At 45.0% G+C, this 19,647-nt stretch overlaps 2 protein-coding genes across 3 annotated transcripts in view; both read right to left on the bottom strand.

Moving 5' to 3' along the window:
• LOC135543416 (guanine nucleotide-binding protein subunit alpha-11-like) overlaps positions 1-1,253 on the bottom strand; it is a 33,386-nt gene extending 32,133 nt beyond the window's left edge. Inside the window, exon 1 of the mRNA XM_064970654.1 lies at positions 82-1,253. Within this exon, the coding sequence (XP_064826726.1) occupies positions 82-217 (136 nt within the window). The 5' untranslated portion in view covers positions 218-1,253. The remainder of the gene's footprint in view (positions 1-81) is intronic.
• A 2,832-nt stretch (positions 1,254-4,085) lies between these two features.
• Positions 4,086-19,486, bottom strand: LOC135543415 (uncharacterized). Of its 2 annotated transcripts, none has more exons than XM_064970652.1 (5): positions 17,693-19,486; positions 10,485-11,033; positions 9,851-10,011; positions 9,555-9,687; positions 4,086-9,367 (listed from the first exon to the last, which is right to left on the bottom strand). In XM_064970652.1, exons 1-5 carry the CDS (start codon positions 17,855-17,857, stop codon positions 9,035-9,037), a joined length of 1,341 nt encoding a protein of 446 aa, XP_064826724.1. In that variant the 5' UTR covers positions 17,858-19,486; the 3' UTR covers positions 4,086-9,034. The 2 variants fall into 2 exon arrangements, with proteins under 2 accessions (XP_064826724.1, XP_064826725.1); XM_064970653.1 differs by lacking the exon at positions 17,693-19,486 and adding an exon at positions 14,217-15,706.
• Positions 19,487-19,647: the final 161 nt, after the last annotated feature.

The raw sequence follows: 19,647 nt of genomic DNA, 5'->3' as shown, positions 1-19,647 counted from the left end.
AGCTAAATTGATATTTCACAAAACGGCAACTAGCTACGTATGGTTCAAAGAATCCCCAAAATATGGATGAGTTTGAGTTACCGAGAAGGAGCAATTTCAGTTCTCTCCTCGAGTCCCGCTTGTCTCGCCGGAGTTGTTTGTCTATCTCCGCATTGATTCGTTTCGATTCCTTCGCCTCTTCGCTCAGGCAGCAAGCCATCATCGACTCCAAAGTCATCCCTCCTGGTTTTGGCAACCCACGGGTTAGAATGGACAAGCTGGATGACAGATTTCGGTTGGATGGGTTAACTTTAGCTCGGTATCTAATATCCCGATCCTCACTTCTAATGTCTTGCGAAGAGGTGGACTGAGGGGTCTTGGATGGGAATGGGGGAGGGGAGCTAGGGGCCTCGCTGTCAAGTTGTCCCCAACCGAGAACTGTCCGACTTCACCCGTGTACAGACCTCAGCAAATCACGGGAGGATCGGCGAAGAGGGGGCAGTGTCGATGCGAGGGGGTGTGTTGAGGGCCTCTCTCCGTTGATGCGCGCTTCAAGCCTTATTTAGATTTCTCACGTTAGCTAGCTAACGTTAGTTGGACAACTGGCTAGCTACCTGGCTAGCTAACTATCCCTATTACCCGCCTCGATTGCGATACCCCTTGTTCACTGACTGGGTTCGTGGGTCCCTACGAACGAACCTAACTCCACTGCCGCGACATCCAACAAGCTAACGTAGCCAACTGTCCGCCTTCTCAGAGCTGTCCGCCCCCTAGATAGAGCCAAGCCACAATTGTCAATAAAATGCACACGAAGGCAACGCATCCATATGACCAGTCTTGCAATGACACAGTCAACGCTTCCCAACAAATGTTCGTCCTCTTTTTCTATCCAACTAAACGCTAGCTAGTTTCCAGCGTTATGTCTCGATAGCTGAACGTCTTCGTGATGTGTCAGAGCTGTGATGCTGGCAAACTGAGAAATGACCATTCCCCAGTCAGATTTGGCTGACTAGCTAGCAGTGCAACATTCGATTGAATCTCGCATCATTTTTGGCGCAGTTATCGAGCTATCTGACGTTAGCTTGCTAATACATTTCCCATGAAAACACAGCCGCTAGTTAAATAAACAGAAAACAAAATGCGTATTGATGGCCTTCGTTCAAGAAGATGGATCCATCACTCGCTAGCAACTAGCAGTTCCATTTATTAGCAGATCGTTGCGTTTCTGTTGAAAACCGTGGGCATGGCACACTCTAGAATCTAGAGTCTAGATTGATGCCAGGAGGGTACTAGGCAACCAAAGTGAGTGACAGTGGGTTTGCACGCTACATGAGCAGGAAAAGGGGTGGGGCGTCTTTTAATTCTGGATGTGGATTCTGAGAACCACTCAAATTGGGTCGATGCATACAACGAACGGCACATAAAATACAGCTAGAATTCAACGACAGATAATTCCGATCTTTGCCATATTTCCTTATGAGTTCATAATAGATCTATTTAGGGTGATTACCGGTATTGTTTTTTCAATGGCACTGGGATCAACGGATTAATATCGCAGTTCCCACCCACTCATGATCTGCTGGTTTGCATTGCAAATGCGGGCTATTAGAGTTGATGGACGTTAGGGTACTTGGTGGTAACTAGCCCCCCCCCAAGAACAAGTCTAATTGCCGATACAAAAAAGCAACATTCGCACATTGCATGTCACCATTAATATCCGCGCTATGAGGAGATTTGATGCAAGGTTCCTCTTTTTAATTCACCTGCACATTAATTTTCTCTGCTGTTCTTTTTCCGTACAATCCATTATGTACAATGGCACTACATATTATTTGAATAATGCAAGATTTTAAATCCCAACAGTTTTAAAAATTATATTCAGTAGCAAAAGGTTTTTCAATAGTTGTTAATTCAGAAAAAAAATATATTAATTGGAATATAATATTGGAATATAACTAATAACATTGGAATATAACATTTAATAACAATAACTCATAACTAATTAATTCAGTGTAACATTGATGTGGCAACTCTTATGCTCTGCTATTGCACAATTCTAATTTGTACATAGGTCACAAATAAAGCTATCCCCAGTAAAAGTGGAGCACAACTCATAAGCCCACCTGTGACTAAAAACAGGGGGAGAGATGCCAATTGAAATGCTCTCTTAAAAATGTTGCTAGCTATCAAGTTATATCAAATCATATTTCTCACAGGCGCCAAATAGACCTTACTGTGCAATGCTTACTTAAAAGCCCTTAACTAACAATGCAGTTCAAGAAATAGAGTTAAGAAAATATTTACTAAATAAACTAAAGTAAAAAATTTAAGAAAAAGTAACACAATAAAATAACAATAACAAGGCTATATATAGGCGGTACCAGAACCGGGTCAATGTGCAGGGGTACAGGTTATTCAAGGTAATTTGTACATGTAGGCCCCAGTGATGTACTGGGCTGTATGCACTACCCTCTGTAGCGCCTTACGGTCAGATGCCGAGCAGTTACTATACCAGAGGGTGATGCAACCGGTCAGGATGCTCTCGACACATGCCAAATCTTATCAGGTCCCCGAGGAGGGAAAGGCCTTCTTCACGACTTTCTTGATGTGTTTAAACTATGATAGTTTGTTGGTGATGTTGACGCCAAGGAACTTGAAACTCTCGACCCGCTCCACTACAGCCCTGTCGATGTGAATGGATGCTTTTGGCCCTCCTTTTCCTGTAGTCCACGATAATCTCCTTTCTCTTGCTCACGTTGAGAGAGAGGTTGTTGTCTTGGCACCACACTGCCAGGTCCCTGACCTCCTCCCTATAGGCTATCTCATCGTTGTCTGTAATCAGGCCTACCACCGTTGTGTCGTCAGCAAACTTAATTATGGTATTGTAGTCGTGCTTGGCCACGCAGTCGTGGGTGATTGGGGAGTACAGGAGGGGTCTAAGCACACACCCCTGAGTGGCCCCCATGTTGAGAATCAGCGTGGTGGATGTGTTTTTGCCTACCCTTATTACCTGGGGGTGGCCTGTCAGGAAGTCCAGGATCCAGTTGCAGAGGGAGATGTTTAGTCCCAGGGTCCTTAGCTTAGTGATGAGCTTTGTGGGCACTATGGTGTTAAACGCTGAGCTTTAGTCAATGAACATCATTCTCACATAGGTGTTCCTTTTGTCCAGGTGGGAAAGGGCAGTGTAGAGTGCGATTGAGACTGCATCATCTGTAGATCTGTTAGGGCGGTGTGCAAATTGGAGTGGGTATAGGGTTTCCAGGATGATGGTGTTGATGTGAGCCATGACCAGCCTTTCAAAGCACTTCATGGCTACCGTCGTGAGTGCTACGGGGCGATAGTCATTTAGGCAGATTACATTAGTGTTGTATTCGGCGCATGTGACAAATAAAATTGGATTTGATTTGATTTAGAGACGGGTTACCCACTTGCAGATGAATTCTCATAAGGAACCCCGATCGCCGTCCCCTGTACCTCTGTCTTTTCCTCACGCAAATGATTTGGGGCTGGTCTCGGAGAAACAGTATATCCTTTGCGTCGGACTCATTAAAGAAAAAATCTTTGTCCAGTTCGAGGTGAGTAATCGCTGTTCTGATATCCAGAAGCTCTTTTCGATCATAAGAGACAGTAGCAGCAACATGTACAAAATAAGTGACAAACAATGCAAAATTGGTAGTAAGGTTGCTCGCTAGCACTAGCCGTTCCTATTTGTATATTACAAACATTATAGTTCTAACTTCATTAGAATATATATACAACTTTTTCAAAATTAAAAAAATTGAGAAACTTACCTCAAAATCATTTAGTTAAATAAAGGTTAAATAAAGGTTAAATAAAATAAATAAAAACAATGTGCTGAGCAAGAGCAGTGGCAGCCAGGTAAAGAGTTGGGAAAATAATTTGGTGACATCTTGTGGTCTTAATGTGAATTACAGGGGGTGGGGGAAGTTACCCCCAGGGGGCAAGATACCACCCAGTACCCTATTTTCAATAGGTTAGAACACTGATGACAATTTCTTTGGAGACCATTACAGCATATAAAAAACAACAACATAATAAATAAATAAACAGAACCACCACGACAATAAAGCAAATGTAGAGAGCAAAACTTTTGAAGAAGTGTATTGACATCTTGTGGCCATATTGCATAATTACAGTCTCAAGCGGGGCAGGCCCTTGAGAGCTTTCAGGACCCTGAAAAAGCTGAGATAAATAACACATCGAAAATAACAGTAGGAGCTTTAAAATATCAACCACACAATTGAGTCAAGGGAACACACCCACATTTGAATCAAGGCCAAGGGAAAGACGCAGTGTTTATAAATCCATCAATGATGGGTATGGGACCTGGATATGATGGGATACAATGATGGGTATGGGACCTGGATATGATGGGATACAATGATGGGTATGGGACCTGGATATGATGGGATACAATGATGGGTATGGGACCTGGATATGATGGGATACAATGATGGGTATGGGACCTGGATATGATGGGATACAATGATGGATATGGGACCTGGATATGATGGGATACAATGATGGGTATGGGACCTGGATATGATGGGATACAATGATGGGTATGGGACCTGGATATGATGGGATACAATGATGGGTATGGGACCTGGGTATGATGGGATACAATGATGGGTATGGGACCTGGATATGATGGGATACAATGATGGATATGGGACCTGGATAGGATGGGATACAATGATGGGTATGGGACCTGGATATGATGGGATACAATGATGGGTATGGGACCTGGATATGATGGGATACAATGATGGGTATGGGACCTGGATATGATGGGATACAATGATGGATATGGGACCTGGATAGGATGGGATACAATGATGGGTATGGGACCTGGATATGATGGGATACAATGATGGAAATGGGACCTGGATATGATGGGATACAATGATGGGTATGGGACCTGGATATGATGGGATATAATGATGGGTATGGGACCTGGGTATGATGGGATACACATCACTAGAAAGAAGCGGGAGTTTGAGTTTCACTTTCCAAGCGTAGATCACATTCCCTTTCCATTCTGAGGCGACTGTTGAGGGGTTTCCACTAGATAGCACAGCCACAAAGTATATCTGTCTATGTCTGTAGTTTGGTTATATCATAAAAATTCCTGAAAACTAAAATAATATTTTTGGTCATAAGTTAAGGTTAGGCATACGCTTAGCAGTGGGATTAAGGTTAGGTTTAAAATCACATTTTATTCAGAAGATACATTTTAGAAGTAGGCGGGGTGGTAACTAGTGACGACCCTGTTGAGGGTTGAGAGGGAGGCTACAGCTAAAGAGAGGACAAAGTCAAACAACACAGAGTCAATAGGCTCAGTCAGTAGTCTGCTCACTTCACTACAAGCCTGCTGCAGACATAAACAAGGTAAGACATTCAGGGTACCGGTATTATAGTTTCTATATAGTTGATATGTCTTTATATATTTGTTTATATTGTAGCAACCCTCTAGGACTATCATGCAGGGCCTCGTGGGTAAAGGAGTTGCACCTAGTTCGGCTCTGATAGGCCACTAGGTTTGGGGGTTGAGGGGGATAGAGAAATGGGAGATAAGAGAACGTAACTCAACCGCATACCCATAGTACACTATCGCAGAAATCTCTCATCGAGTTGGTTTCTTTCCACCATTGGTGGACAAACCTAAAGGTCCTGATGAGCCGCTGATTGTTAGAGAAGGGTTGGAGTAAAAGCCTGCACACCCAGTAAATCTAAAAAAGGAGTGTTTGCCAAAGTTTTATGACTTAGACATAAATATGCCTGGTTAGTTCAACCGTTTCAGCGTACACTTCACCTTTGACCCTGGAAAGAGGAATTCCTATCTGCTCAATCTAATCAGAGACCTAATGAACAGCAGGAGCTTTAGAAGTGCAGCAGCGTGAGGCTGTAGTGAGGGAAGGGACAACCAAAGTCTACGTTGACTTTGGTTGGCCCCTCGCTACGGCCTCACGCTGCTGCACTTGTTCGCTCACAATATCGCCTTCGACAACAATGGCAACATCAGAAGTCCCCCCCTTCAAACCAAACAGGGGAGACTACGGCTTTCATCACTATTACAACTATGAACGTATGTTACCTTATCCAGACGGGGATGAATACGACACACTGGGAAATCTCAACCACAGTGGCAACCACAACAAAGCACTTCTTGCTTATGTTACTAAACGCTGCTACAACTCCCTGGATTCTAGGGACAACAAGAGACCGAGTTGTATTCAGAGTCAGACAGGAAGGCTATATGGGATTCAGAGTGGACAAGCTCTACATAACACAGAACCATCCATACAGCCACCCACAAGGAATTGCATACAACCCACGGAACACCTATGAGGTCACACACAACCTCCTAGGGGAGATCCAAAGATTCCGGGAACTCCCTGGAATGACGCCAGGTGAAATCCGAAGCTGCTGCAAAAGAGATGTGAGTCAGCTGGGGTGCCTCAGCAGGGATAGCACTGCTGCTGATTTTGTATTCGGTGGAGAGGATTTCATTCGTCCGTACGGTGGACTGCAGGGTGCTGAGGTAATGAGCAACAACTGTCAGGCTGAAGCTGGAAACAAAGAGCACACAGAGAGGGAGAGCTCAGATCAGATGGACGGACATCTCCAGAAGGCTCCTGGACCAGTGGTGCTTTATAAGAACAAGAGAGGCTGGACTACACTGTGGTCATGGGCGGGGCCCCTGAGAGCTACGACACCTCAGTGCTCCTGAATCCCGGCCTGCAAGCCAGGCTGCACCAGGAGAACTCTCATTGGTTCTAGTGGGGAGGATCCCTCTTATTTATCGCTCTGTGAAGCCAGTCTGCAGCTGGGTTAAAGATGGAAGGTAGCCTAGCAGTTAAGAGTTGTACCAGTAACAGTAAGGTTGCTGGTTAGAATCCCTGAACCGACTAGGTGAAAAATATGTTGATCTGCCCTTGAGCAAGGCACTTAACCCTAATTGCATAGGGGTATAATAGGGGTATAACGGGTGTTCGGCACAGAAGGGAAATCATGTTCATTACAACATACATTTAACTGCAGTAGACCACAATAAATTCAAATCACCAGCACATACGGAAAGTATTCAAGCACCTTGACTTTTTCCACATTTTGCTACGTTACAGCCTTATTAAAAATTGAATTTAATTATGTTTTCCTTTCATCAATCTACACACAATACGGGTTCAAGTCTGGGTTCTGGCTGTGCCACTCAAGGATATTCAGAGACTGTGTGCCTAGGGTTGCTGTTCTGTTGGAAGGTGAACCTTTGCCCCAGTCTGATGCCCTGAGTGCTCTGGAGCAGGTTTTCATCAAGGATCTCTCTGTACTTTGCTCCGTTCATCTTTCCCTCAATCCTGACTAGTCTCCCAGTCCCTGCTGCTGAAAAACATCCCCACAGCATGATGCTGCCACCACCATGCTTCACCGTAGGGATGGGGCCAGGTTTCTTCCAGATGTGATGCTTGGCTTTCAGGCCAAAGTTGCATCTTGGTTTCATCAGATCAGAGAATCTTGTTTTTTGAGTCCTTTAGGTGCCCTTTGGCAAACTCCAAGTGGGCTGTCATGTGCCTTTTACTGAGGTGTTGCTTCCGTATGGCCACTCTACCATAAAGGCCTGATAGTTGGAGTCCTGCAGAGATGGTTGTCCTTCTGGAAGGTTCTATCTCCACAGAGGAACTCTGGAGCTTTGTCAGAGTGACCATCGGGTTCTCGGTCACCTCCCTGACCAAGGCCCTTCTCTCCCGATTGTTCAGTTTGGCCGGGTGGTCAGCTCTGGGAAGAGTCTTGGTGGTTCCAAACTTCTTCAATATAAGAATGATGGTGGTCAGTGTTCTAGGGGACTTTCAAGTCTGCAGACATTTTTTGGTACCCTTCCCTAGATCTGTGCCGCGACACAATCCTGTCTCGGAGCTCTACGGACAATTCCTTCGGTCTCATGGCTTGGTTTTTGCTCTGACATGCACTGTCAACTGTGTGCTTGTCCAAATCATGTCCAATCAATTGGATTTACCACAGGTGGACTCCAATCAAGTTGTAGAAACATCAAGGATATTCAATGGAAACAGGATGCACCTGAGCTCAATTTCAAGTGTCATAGCAAAGGGTCTGAATACTTATGTAAATAAGGTATTTCTGTTTTTATTCGTAATAAATGTACAAACGTTCAGAAAAACCTGTTTTCACTTTGTTATTATGGGGTATTGTGTGTAGATTGATGAGAATAATTATTATATATTTCTTTTTAAATAAGGCTGCAATGTAACAAAATGTGTCAAAAGTAGAGAGGTCTGAATACTTTCTGAATGCATTTTAGGCCTGCTCACCTTCAGCTTATATTCAGTGACAGTCATTCTATTATAACGTTATTTTTCAGAAAGACAAGAATGTCCACATTCTCTGCTAAGAGGGCAGCTCCGTTAGCTGGAAGTGTTTCCCCTAGGATTTCTTCCAGTAGAGGAAGAGTAGGAGATTGGAGACAATAGATCTTATTTACAGCTACAAAAAGTGCAGTGTATGTACTAGGTAGCGAGAACAATGTTTTTTGTTGTTGTTGTTGTTTTTTAAAAATCAGGGCATAGAACAATGCCAGTGTAACTGTAGATACAAATGTAGTGACAGACAGAACAGAAAATGTAACTTGTATTGTGCATCAATAAAAAACATGACTATATACCCCATATGCACATGAACACTGAGCTACACAACTATTTAGACACACTAACAACCTACGAGAGAACAAAACCAAAAAAAAACAGTAACAGAACAGAGAGAAAGTATCTCAGAATAGGAGTGCAGATCTAGGATCAGGTCCCCCCTGTCCATAATCTTGTTCACTATGATCTAAAAAGGCCAAGCTGATCTTAGATCAGCACTACCTACTATTCTGAGATGCTTTATGAATACAGGCTGATAGAGATTGTAGGGACAGTAACTGGAATGCTGGCCAGGGCTATGTATAAAGTTGTGAGAATCTTGTGGAGAATTCTATATTTTTTCCCCCTCTTTCCTCATCACAACACTGTCCATTCCATTAGTCCTGTTGTTGTAGTTGTGACTGCTGGAAGTAGTGACAGAACAATTTTCTGACCTCCTCACCCTGGAGGTGGTCTGAAGTTCCAGAGGGAGAGGGGGCGCGGGCTGCAGTGTGACCAGGCTGGGGGTTCTCACCCTTGATCACCTCGCCATGCCATTCCCCCCGGAACAAATCTCCATGGGCCTCACACACGTTATGCAGGATGCAGCAGGCCAGGATCATGGTGGGCACCACGTCCAGGCTGCAGTCGTTCCTCTTGCTCAGGCATTGCCAGCGCGCCCGCAGGCGAAGAAGCGCCGTTGCTGCCCCACGCCACGCCCGCACAAATCGCTACAGCAGGAGATAAAGTAACCAGGTTAAACGTTGATCAACAATTTTTTTTTTTGATTTACTGCAGCAAAACTCTGGGTCTACTACAGTCTAATGTGTAAATTTAGCTCACAACTGTGTAAAACGTTACTACTTTGAGTTTAATCCATGAGTGATTCTGTTTTGCGTTGTTGAAAATAAAACCTGCCTGGTTGAAGGCCCTCCGGGCCTCCGCGTGCCCCCCTTCCTCCTCCTCCACATCATCCTCCTCTTTCTTCTTGGAATAGGCCTTCATCAGCCAGGGCTGGAGGGGGTACCCTGGCTCCCCCAACAACACATATCTGGACAAGACAATGTGCTTTCAGTCTATTAGGCTGGTAGGACACAGGTCACCAGAGGGATAACAATAGTAATTGTATCACTGGACTACTATTACTGCTCATACTTATACAAGTAATAATGATAGCACTATCTAAAAGGGGTAAATAATAATATCAATGATACCTCAGGGGTTTTCCCATGAAGCTCGGGGGTGGGTCAGGTGACAGCACACCCTCAGAGGCCGACGCCCAAAGTGCTGAGTTCTGCAAGATGGCTGTCGGCTCAGTGCTGCCAGGGAAACCAGCACAGACGTCCCAGAACTGACCCAGCCCGTTCACAGCCACCTAACAGACAGATAGGAGTGTTACTACCTGACAGACAGGCAGATGAATGTTACTATCTCACAGACAGACAGGCAGTCAGACACAACCATATACTGTAACACTTCAATTAAATGCCGAGTCTCAAATAGCCACCTGTCCCTTTCAATAGCCGGGCATCGGCACAAAATTCAGCAATTGTTTGTCTAAATGAATTGTTATAGGCACACGCTCTCCATGGTGCTGAACCGCAAAATCTGGGGTTTATGATAGGCAGCCTAGTCTTTGCAAGTCTGATCTGCGAAGGATGTTATTCTAATGTTTATATTGGTCATACTGGTCACAATAAATGGCATGGTAGTCTTTTCAACATTTTATTGAGGAAAAATAGACGCTTGGCTCAAATAGAGGCCTGTCTCTAATAAGAGCTGGCTGTGTTCAGCAATTGAAGCAAATAAAAGCCCGGGCAATTTATTGCAGCAGAGGTCCTGTCCTACCTGGGAGACCACAGAGAGCCACCCGTCTGGGTTGGCGTAGTTGGCCACGTTAGCGGACGGCGTGAGGATGGCAGTGTGGAGGGTTGCTACGGCGCCCACACAGTGAGGGAAGCCCCAGCGAGATAGGAAGTGACGTGCAGAGTCTTCTACTTCCTGTACGCTGGGCGAGCATAGGTAGACGGGCCGGAGTAGTGTGACAATGGCGTGACACACGTCCCTAACACACTTACACACCGTGGAGCTGCCCACGCCAAACAGCCCACTAATGGTGCGGTACTCAATGTTGGACGCCAGCCGCCACAGGGCAACCGCCACACGCTTCTCCAGCGGAAGCGCCCGGCGGAAGTGGGTGTCCTGGCGAGCCAGGCGGGGTTTCAGCTTGCCACACAGGAAAAAGAAGGTCTCCCGGCTCATGCGGAACTTCTCCAGCCAATCAGAGGGCTGGAACTCAGTCATCACTACCCGCTCCCACCAATCAGTGCACTCCGTGCTGGTCCAGGGTCGGGTACGGATGTCACAGCTGCAGCGCACGTCTCGAGCTGTCAGCATCTGGAGAGAGAAAGAGGGAGAGACAGAGAGGGGGGGTCTTTGTTTTCACCAGTGATATAAATCAGTATTATAGACCGGGTGGTTTAAGCCCAGAATGCTTATTGCCTGAAAGCCGTGATATATCAAACCCTATACCACGGGTATGACAAAACATTTATTTGTACTGCTCTAATTATGTTGGTAACCAGTTTATAATAGCAATAAGGCACCTTGGTGGTTTATGGTATATTGCCAATATACCACGGCTAAGGGCTGTATCCAGGAACTCCGCGTTGAGTTGTGCCTAAAAACAGCCCTTAGCCGTGGCATATTGGCCACAGTGGTGACCTGTCATTCAGGGCTGGTGGGGCCCGTTTTGAGCCCCACCTGTTTAGCAAAAAAAATTATATATATACACATGCACATATATAGATCCAGTTGCAGAGGGAGGTGTTTAGTCCCAGAGTCCTTAGCTTAGTTATGAGCTTCGTGGGCACAATGGTGTTGAACGCTGAGCTGTAGTCAATCAACAGCATTCTCACATACAGTGCTGTGAAAAAGTATTTGCCCCCTTCCTGATTTCTTATATTTTTGCACATTTGTCACACTTAAATGTTTCAGATTATCAAACAAATTGTAATATTACACCAAGATAACACAAGTAAACACAAAATGCAGTCTTTTAGTGATACTTTTATGTATTAAGGGAAAAAGCTATCCGAACCTTCATGGCCCTGTGTGAAAAAGTAATTGCCCCCCCTTGTTAAATCATGAATTTACTGTGGTTAATCACATTTTTTGGAAAGCCGAGTTCAATTTCACTAGCCACACCCAGGCCTGATTACAGCAAGACCTTTTGAATCAAGAAGTCACTTAAATAGAACCTGTCTGACAAAGTGACGTAGGCCAAAAGATCTCAAAAAGCAAGACATCATGCCGTGATCCAAAGAAATTCAGGAACAGATGAGAAACAAAGTAATTGACATCATCAGTCTGGAAAGGGCTACAAAGCCATTTCTAAAGCTTTGGGACTCCAGCTAACCACGGTGAGAGCCATTATCCACAAATGGAGGACGGATGGTGCCGGCTCAGCGCTCCTGGTCACCAGTACGCCTCCTTGGACCAGGATATCCTGCGCCGGCTCTGCGCACTGTGTCTCCGGTGGGTCTGCACAGCCCAGTGCGTCCTGTGCCAGTGCCCCGCATTTGCAGGGTGAAAATAAACATCCAGCCAGGACGGGTTGTGTCAGCTCTACACTCCAGACCTCCAGTATGCCTCCACAGTCCATTACGTCCTGTGCCTCCTTCCCGCACTCACCCTGAGGTGCGTGTCATCAGCCCGAGGCCACCTGTACCAGTCCCACACACCAGGCCTCCAGTGCGCCTCCACAGTCCAGTACGTCCTGTGCCTCCTCCCTGCACTCACCCTGAGACACCAGTATCGTTCCCACGCATTTGGCCTCAAGTGCGCCTTCACAGTCCAGTTTCCGGCGACAGTTCCCAGTCCAGGGCTTCCGGCGACATTTCCCAGTCCGGAGCTTCCGGCGACATTTCCCAGTCCGGAGCTTCCGGCGACAGTTCCCAGTACGGAGCTTCCGGCGACAGCTTCCAGTCCGGAGCTTCCGGCGACAGCTTCCAGTCCGGAGCTTCCGGCGACAGTTCCCAGTACGGAGCTTCCGGCGACAGTTCCCAGTCCGGAGCTTCCGGCGACAGCTTCCAGTCCGGAGCTTCCGGCGACAGCTTCCAGTCCGGAGCTTCCGGCGACAGCTTCCAGTCCGGAGCTTCCGGCGACATTTCCCAGTCCGGAGCTTCCGGCGACAGTTCCCAGTACGGAGCTTCCGGCGACATCTTCCAGTCCGGAGCTTCCGGCGACAGCTTCCAGTACGGAGCTTCCGGCGACAGTTCCCAGTACGGAGCTTCCGGCGACAGTTCCCAGTCCGGAGCTTCCGGCGACAGCTTCCAGTCCGGAGCTTCCGGCGACAGCTTCCAGTCCGGAGCTTCCGGCGACATTTCCCAGTCCGGAGCTTCCGGCGACATTTCCCAGTCCGGAGCTTCCGGCGACAGTTCCCAGTACGGAGCTTCCGGCGACAGCTTCCAGTCCGGAGCATCCGGCGACAGCTTCCAGTTCGGAGTTTCCGGCGACAGTTTCAAGTCCGGAACCTCCAACGACGGTCCCCATTCCAGGGCCTCCGGCGATGATCCGGCGATGTTCCACAAAGGCGGAGGGATCAGCGTAAAGAGGGGGGGCCGAGGGTAGATGCCCACCCGGACCCTCCCCTATAGGTTCAGGTTTGCGGCAGGGAGTCCGCACCTTTGGGGGGGGGGGGTGTGTACTGTAATGAATGTAGGAAAATATAACACAATAGATCTGGTTTAGATAATATAATGAAAAAAAAACATACGCTTTTTATTTTTATATCATCTTTAAAAATAACAAGATAAAATAAACATTCAGATAGGATGATGGGGACAATTTCAGCGAAAAATATAAGAGGGCAACAGTACTTGTGCAAAGTTTCAGAATAACTTACAAAATGAGTGTGCTTACATGACATTTATCATGAAGTCACCCAGGTGTCCCACACAAGTAGCCCAAATGTACCCAAGTGGCCAAATTGGTGATGGTATACAAATAACTATATACAAAATTCCAAAATGGTATTCTAACACCCCCCCCAAAAAAAAATTGAGAAAAAAAATATATACATTTACAAAATAACATGGGTAACTATTTGCACACTTTCAATATTTGGAAGACCCTCAGTCCTCTATCAAATCAAATTTATTTATATAGCCCTTCGTACATCAGCTAATATCTCAAAGTGTTGTCCAGAAACCCAGCCTAAAACCCCAAACAGCAAGCAATGCAGGTGTAGAAGCACGGTGGCTAGGAAAGACTCCCTAGAAAGGCCAAAACCTAGGAAGAAACCTAGAGAGGAACCAGGCTATGAGGGGTGGCCAGTCCTCTTCTGGCTGTGCCGGGTGGAGATTATAACAGAACATGGCCGAGATTTTCAAACGTTCATAGATGACACGCAGGGTCAAATAATAATAATCACAGTAGTTGTAGAGGATGCAACAGGACAGCACCTCAAGAGTAAATATGAACAGTTTAGGGTTCCATAGCCTCATAGGCTATTTCATTTCACAAATATATTTTATATTATTAATTTCAAACAACGGCATTGGCATGAGAAGAACGTACCAGTCCACAACGGTGACGTTGTTCCTCTTCTGCAGGCACTTTACAGATTATACATAGTGGCTACAACGGTGTCCTCTCAGTTAAAAAAATATTCATCCACTTGGGAATCGCTAAATGAATTGTCCAACAACAATCTGTCTCACTTTTCCGATCAATTTCTTCTAAAATTGTGTGTACATATGTACAGCTAGACTTAGATTTAGCTTTCCCTGACTGAGTCACTGTACTGATTGATATATAAACAGCTGAATCTGCGCGTTTACCAAAAACAACGCTGTGCGTAAAATGCGTAGCTCCTTCCGGAATAAAACTTCAATAGCGAATGACTCTCTTTACGCTGGAGTTTACGACATGGGTTGGTCTTCCAACACACAACCATTGCATATTGCCACTTACCTCAGCTCATTGGCTATCTACCCAGCTAGATTTCAAGACGATCAGTGGTCATTGGGTTAAAATACAGTCGATCAACGAGACAGTGGTCATATAATTGGTGCACAATGAGCTCGTCACTTGTTATCTTCCAATCGTTTTTTTTCGGGTCAATACGTCCCGCGAGATGACCCATGAGGTTTGGTTGTGTTACAAACAGCTGATTGCAAGGAAACCAAACATGACTGGACAAAGTCAGGTATAGTCTGTGTATTTACGCAGGATGTTTAGTCGAAAATTGAATGACACGAAATTCAACGAGATAAGCGTTCACAAAATGTTTTGTGTTAGGCTATACATTTCTTATTTAACCGAACAAAAGACCATTCATTGTGTAACAATGAGCCTTGGGATTGCAAACAGAGTAAGATCTTCAAAGGTAAACGATTTATTTCAATGCAATCTGTGATTTTGTTACGCAAGTGCTGGTTGATATGGGGGTCTGTGCTCAGATAATCGCATTGTATTCTTTCGCAGTAAATCCTTTTTTACATCTGACAACGCAGTTGGATTAGCAAGATTGTAGGCTTTTGAAGCATGTGAGACACTTGTATTTTCAGGAATGTTTAATATGACTATTTGTGGCGAACACCGTATGTTGTCGAATTCAAACCCGTATCCGGGATCGGTAGATCAGAGAAGTTAAGCAAGTCAGCCATATCAGCTATGTTTTTTTAAAAAGGCAGTAAATGAGGCTAAATTAACCGTTTCGCTGGCTCCGCCAATAGCCAGGTGTAGCGGTGGTAAGGATTCACTCCATGGTGCTGAAAAGAAAGCTCTGCTGTTGAGACATCTTTATGAACAGGGCCTTTGGAAACTATTCAGACCCATTTACTTTTCCCACATTTTCTTACGTTACAGCCTTATTCTAAAATGGATTAAATAAATAACAAAAATCCTCATCAAGCTACACACAAAACCCCATAATGACAAAGCCAAGAGGTTTTTAGAAATGTTTGCAAAGTCATTAAAATTAAAAACAGAAATACCATTTTTATATAAGAATTCCGAACCTTTGCTATGAGACAAAAAATTGAGCTCAGGTGCACCCTGTTTCCATTGATCATCCTTAAGATGTTTCTACAACTTGATTGGACATGTGGTAAATACAATTGATAGGACATGATTTCGAAAGGCACACACCTGTCTAGATAAGGTCCCACAGTTGACAATGCATGTCAGAGCAAAAACCAAGCCATGAGGAATTGTCCGAGACAAGCTCCGAGACAGGATTGTGTCGAGGCACAGTTCTGGGGAAAGGTACCAAAACATTTCTGCAGCATTGAAGGTCCCCAAGAACACAGTGGCCTTCATCATTCTTAAATGGAAGAAGTTTGTAACCACCAAGTCTCTTCCTAGAGCTGGCCGCCCGGACAAACTGAGCAATCAGGGGAGAAAGGTCTTGGTCAGGGAGGTGACCAAGAACCCGATGGTCACTCTGACATAACTTCAGAGGTCCTCTGTGGAGATGGGAGAACCTTCCAGAAGACCAACCATCTCTGCAGCACTCCACCAATCAAGCCTTTATGGTAGAGTAGCCAGATGGAAGCCACTCCTCAGTAAAAGGTACAACATCCCGCTTGGAGTTTGCCAAAAGGCACCTAAAGACTCTCAGACCATGAGAAAGAAGATTTTCTGGTCTGATGAAACCAAGATTGAACTCTTTGGCCTGAATGCGAATAGTCATGTCTGGAGGAAACCTGGCCCCATCCCTACGCTGAAGCATGGTGGCGGCAGCATCATGCTGTGGGGATGTTTTCATGGGCAGGAACTGGGAGACTAGTCAGGATTGAGGCAAAGATGAACGGAGCAAAGTACAGAGAGTTCCTTGATGAAAACCTGCTCCAGAGAGCTCAAGACCTCAGACTGAGGAGAAGGTTCATCTTCCAACAGGACAACGACCCTAAGCAAACAGCCTAAGACAACGCAGGAGTGGCTTCAGGGGCAAGTCTCTGAATTTCCTTGAATGGCCCAGCCAGAGCCCGGACTTCAACCCGATCAAAAATCCCTGAAGAGACCTGAAAATAGCTGTGCAGGAACACTCCCCATCCAACCTGACAGAGCTTGAGAGGATCTGCAGAGAATGGGAAAAACTATCCAAATACAGGTGTACCAAGCTTGTAGCGTCATACCCGAGAAGACTTGAGGCTGTAATCGGTGCTTCATCAAAGTATTGAGAAAAGGGTATTAATACTTATGTAAATGTGATTGCTATTTAATTAAAATAAAAAAATAAAAATTCTAAACTTGTTTTTGCTTTGTCATTTTCGGTAATTGTGTGTAGATTGATGAGCTTTTTTTTCTTCTTTTTTTTCCTTTTTTTTTAAAGTGTCAAGGAGTCTGAATACTTTGCGAAGGCACTGTAAGCCCTAACAGTTTGTGGGCACCGTTTGTCACCGTTATAGTGCAATTAATGTATTGTGTAGTGTTGTGCCATGCTGGCATGGCAAAAATGGGGTTTGCCCCTCCAAGATGTACATGCTAAAATTGCCACTGATTGGCCATATACCACACGCCCTCGTAATGTATTGCTTATGGGCGCTGTTACCCCAAGTACGTTTTGCTAGGTCATTGTGGACTGGTAAGTATCTGCTTCTGGTGCAAAATGTTACATGTCTGAATCCAGCAATATAAAGTTACTTTTGAGACTGTCGTTTCAAGCCTATCCAAAATCTTCACCATTCGGAGTTAATACCTAAACGTAACCTTAAACACTTCTTAATTTGACGTTTACAACCAATTAGAATTTTGAGAAACACGGTTGAACGTCTTATGTGACACATAGTTTATTGCTTTGTTTAAGCGTGTGCTGTTACGGAGTCTAGTTGATAGGTAATCGACTAGCCGGACTGTTCCCCGGACTCCAGTTGTAGGGATTTGTACAATGCACAAACAAGGCTATTGAACCTGACATTGGTGTCTGTCTTTATTCCTTTATCTAACATATCATACTGAAACATGTGCGTTTAGCTATTCGTGTATGGAACGCAGTCCAATGAACTTTAATATAAATGGCTTGGTTTAGCTTTGTCAGATTACAGTACCATGAGCATTCGCCTCTGTCTTTGGAAGAAGTATTGTCTGTGGCGGATACGTCTCTTCACCTCATTGAGTCTCTGTGTATCCGCGTTTCTTATGTCTCTTCGGCGCTTCATCAGCATATAGGTCATAAGAAAGATTAACGGCTGAAGCTTGTCTTCATCAGCCATTTTAATATATTTCAACAGCTGAAGAGCTTCTCAGAAATTTACAAAAGCAAACATGATTTCTAACCATTGAGGTACATAAGGTTGTAATGGGCGGTTCGGTCGTGAACTCGGTTGCAGGAAGATTAGAACAACACCAGGTTAAACTTCCGGTAGTATTTTCCCATGAATTTCAAAATAAAAGTTTTACTGCTAATTCTAAATGTTATAGCGAACAGATTAGGCTATATTATATATGTAGAATATACATATACATATATATACATATATATATATGTAGAAGCACGGTGGCTAGGAAAAACTCTGTAGAAAGGCCAGAACCTAGGAAGAAACCTAGAGAGGAACCAGGCTATGAGGGGTGGCCAGTCCTCTTCTGGCTGTGCCAGGTGGAGATTATAACAGAACATGGCCAAGATGTTCAAATGTTCATAGATGACCAACAGGGTCAAATAATAATAGCTCAGGAGTAAATGTCAGTTGGCTTTTCATAGCTGATCATTCAGAGTATCTCTACCGCTCCTGCTGTCTCTAGAGAGTTGAAAACAGCAGGTATGGGACAGGTAGCACGTCTGGTGAACAGGTCAGGGTTCCATAGCCGCAGGCAGAACAGTTGAAACTGGGGCAGCAGCACAGACAGGTGGACTGGGGACAGCAAGGAGTCATCAGGCCAGGTAGTCCTGAGGCATGGTCCTCAGAGAGAGGGAAAGAAAGAAAGAGAGAGAATTAGAGAGAGCATACTTAAATTCACACAGGACACCGGATAAGACAGGAGAAATACTCCAGATATAACAGACTGACACTAGCCCCCCGACACATAAACTACTGCAGCATAAATACTGGAGTCTGAGACAGGAGGGGTCGGGAGACACTGTGGCCCCATTCGACGATACCCCCGGACAGGGCCAAACAGGCAGGATATAACCCCATCCGCTTTGCCAAAGCACAGCCCTCACACCACTAGAGGCATATCTTCAACCACCAATTTACCACCCTGAGACAAGGCTGAGTATAGCCCACACAGATCTCCGCCACGGCACAACCCATGGTTGGTGCCAACTATAACATTTCTCCCCTGTGTGAACAGTCTGATGGTATTTTAAATGGCTATGGAAGGCAAAGCATTTATTGCATATTGCACACCTGTATGATTTCTTCCATGTGTGTATGGTCTTATTAATTCTAAGGCCCTGTGATCGAGTGAAGCATTTCCCACAGTCTATGCAGCAATATAAGGTTTCTGCAGTCTGTGAGATATCATGTGTGTCGTTAAGTTTAGTTTCTGGTTGACGCATTTGCCACAATCTTTGCAGCAATAGAATTTCTCTCTTGTATGCATCTCTGTATGTTTCGCCAAGTCTTCCTTTCTTTCGAAACATTTGCCACAGACTTTACAGTAATTTGGTTTCCTTGAGTGCACACTTGAATGTCTGGTCAAGCATACCTTCGTTCTGTAGCATTTGACACATTCTTTGCAAGGATGTGGTCTTTCATCTATGTGACTGGTTTAATCTTATTTGAAATTGCTCACTATGAAATTTCAGAGTTTCCCAATTCCTACCAGCACGTGAATGTGGCATACGTCATTCAGTGACAAACACATCAAGAGCTGTAATTTGGTCGTTACTAGCGTCCATGGCCGCAGTCATAAACCCTGCCCATTTCTACAATTTAACTTCTGAAAATGTGATTTAAAACCGAACCGAACCCTAACCAAACTTTTACCTTTATTTTATCAGGGAGTCATACTGAGACCAAGGTCTCTTACAGATGAGCCCTGAATTACATAAAATGCA

The sequence above is a fragment of the Oncorhynchus masou genome, chromosome 7 (genome assembly GCF_036934945.1).
Source record: "Oncorhynchus masou masou isolate Uvic2021 chromosome 7, UVic_Omas_1.1, whole genome shotgun sequence".
NCBI lineage: Eukaryota > Metazoa > Chordata > Actinopteri > Salmoniformes > Salmonidae > Oncorhynchus > Oncorhynchus masou.
The sequence above is the reverse complement of the archived record's forward strand: the minus strand, read 5'-3'. Positions and strand labels throughout refer to the sequence as shown.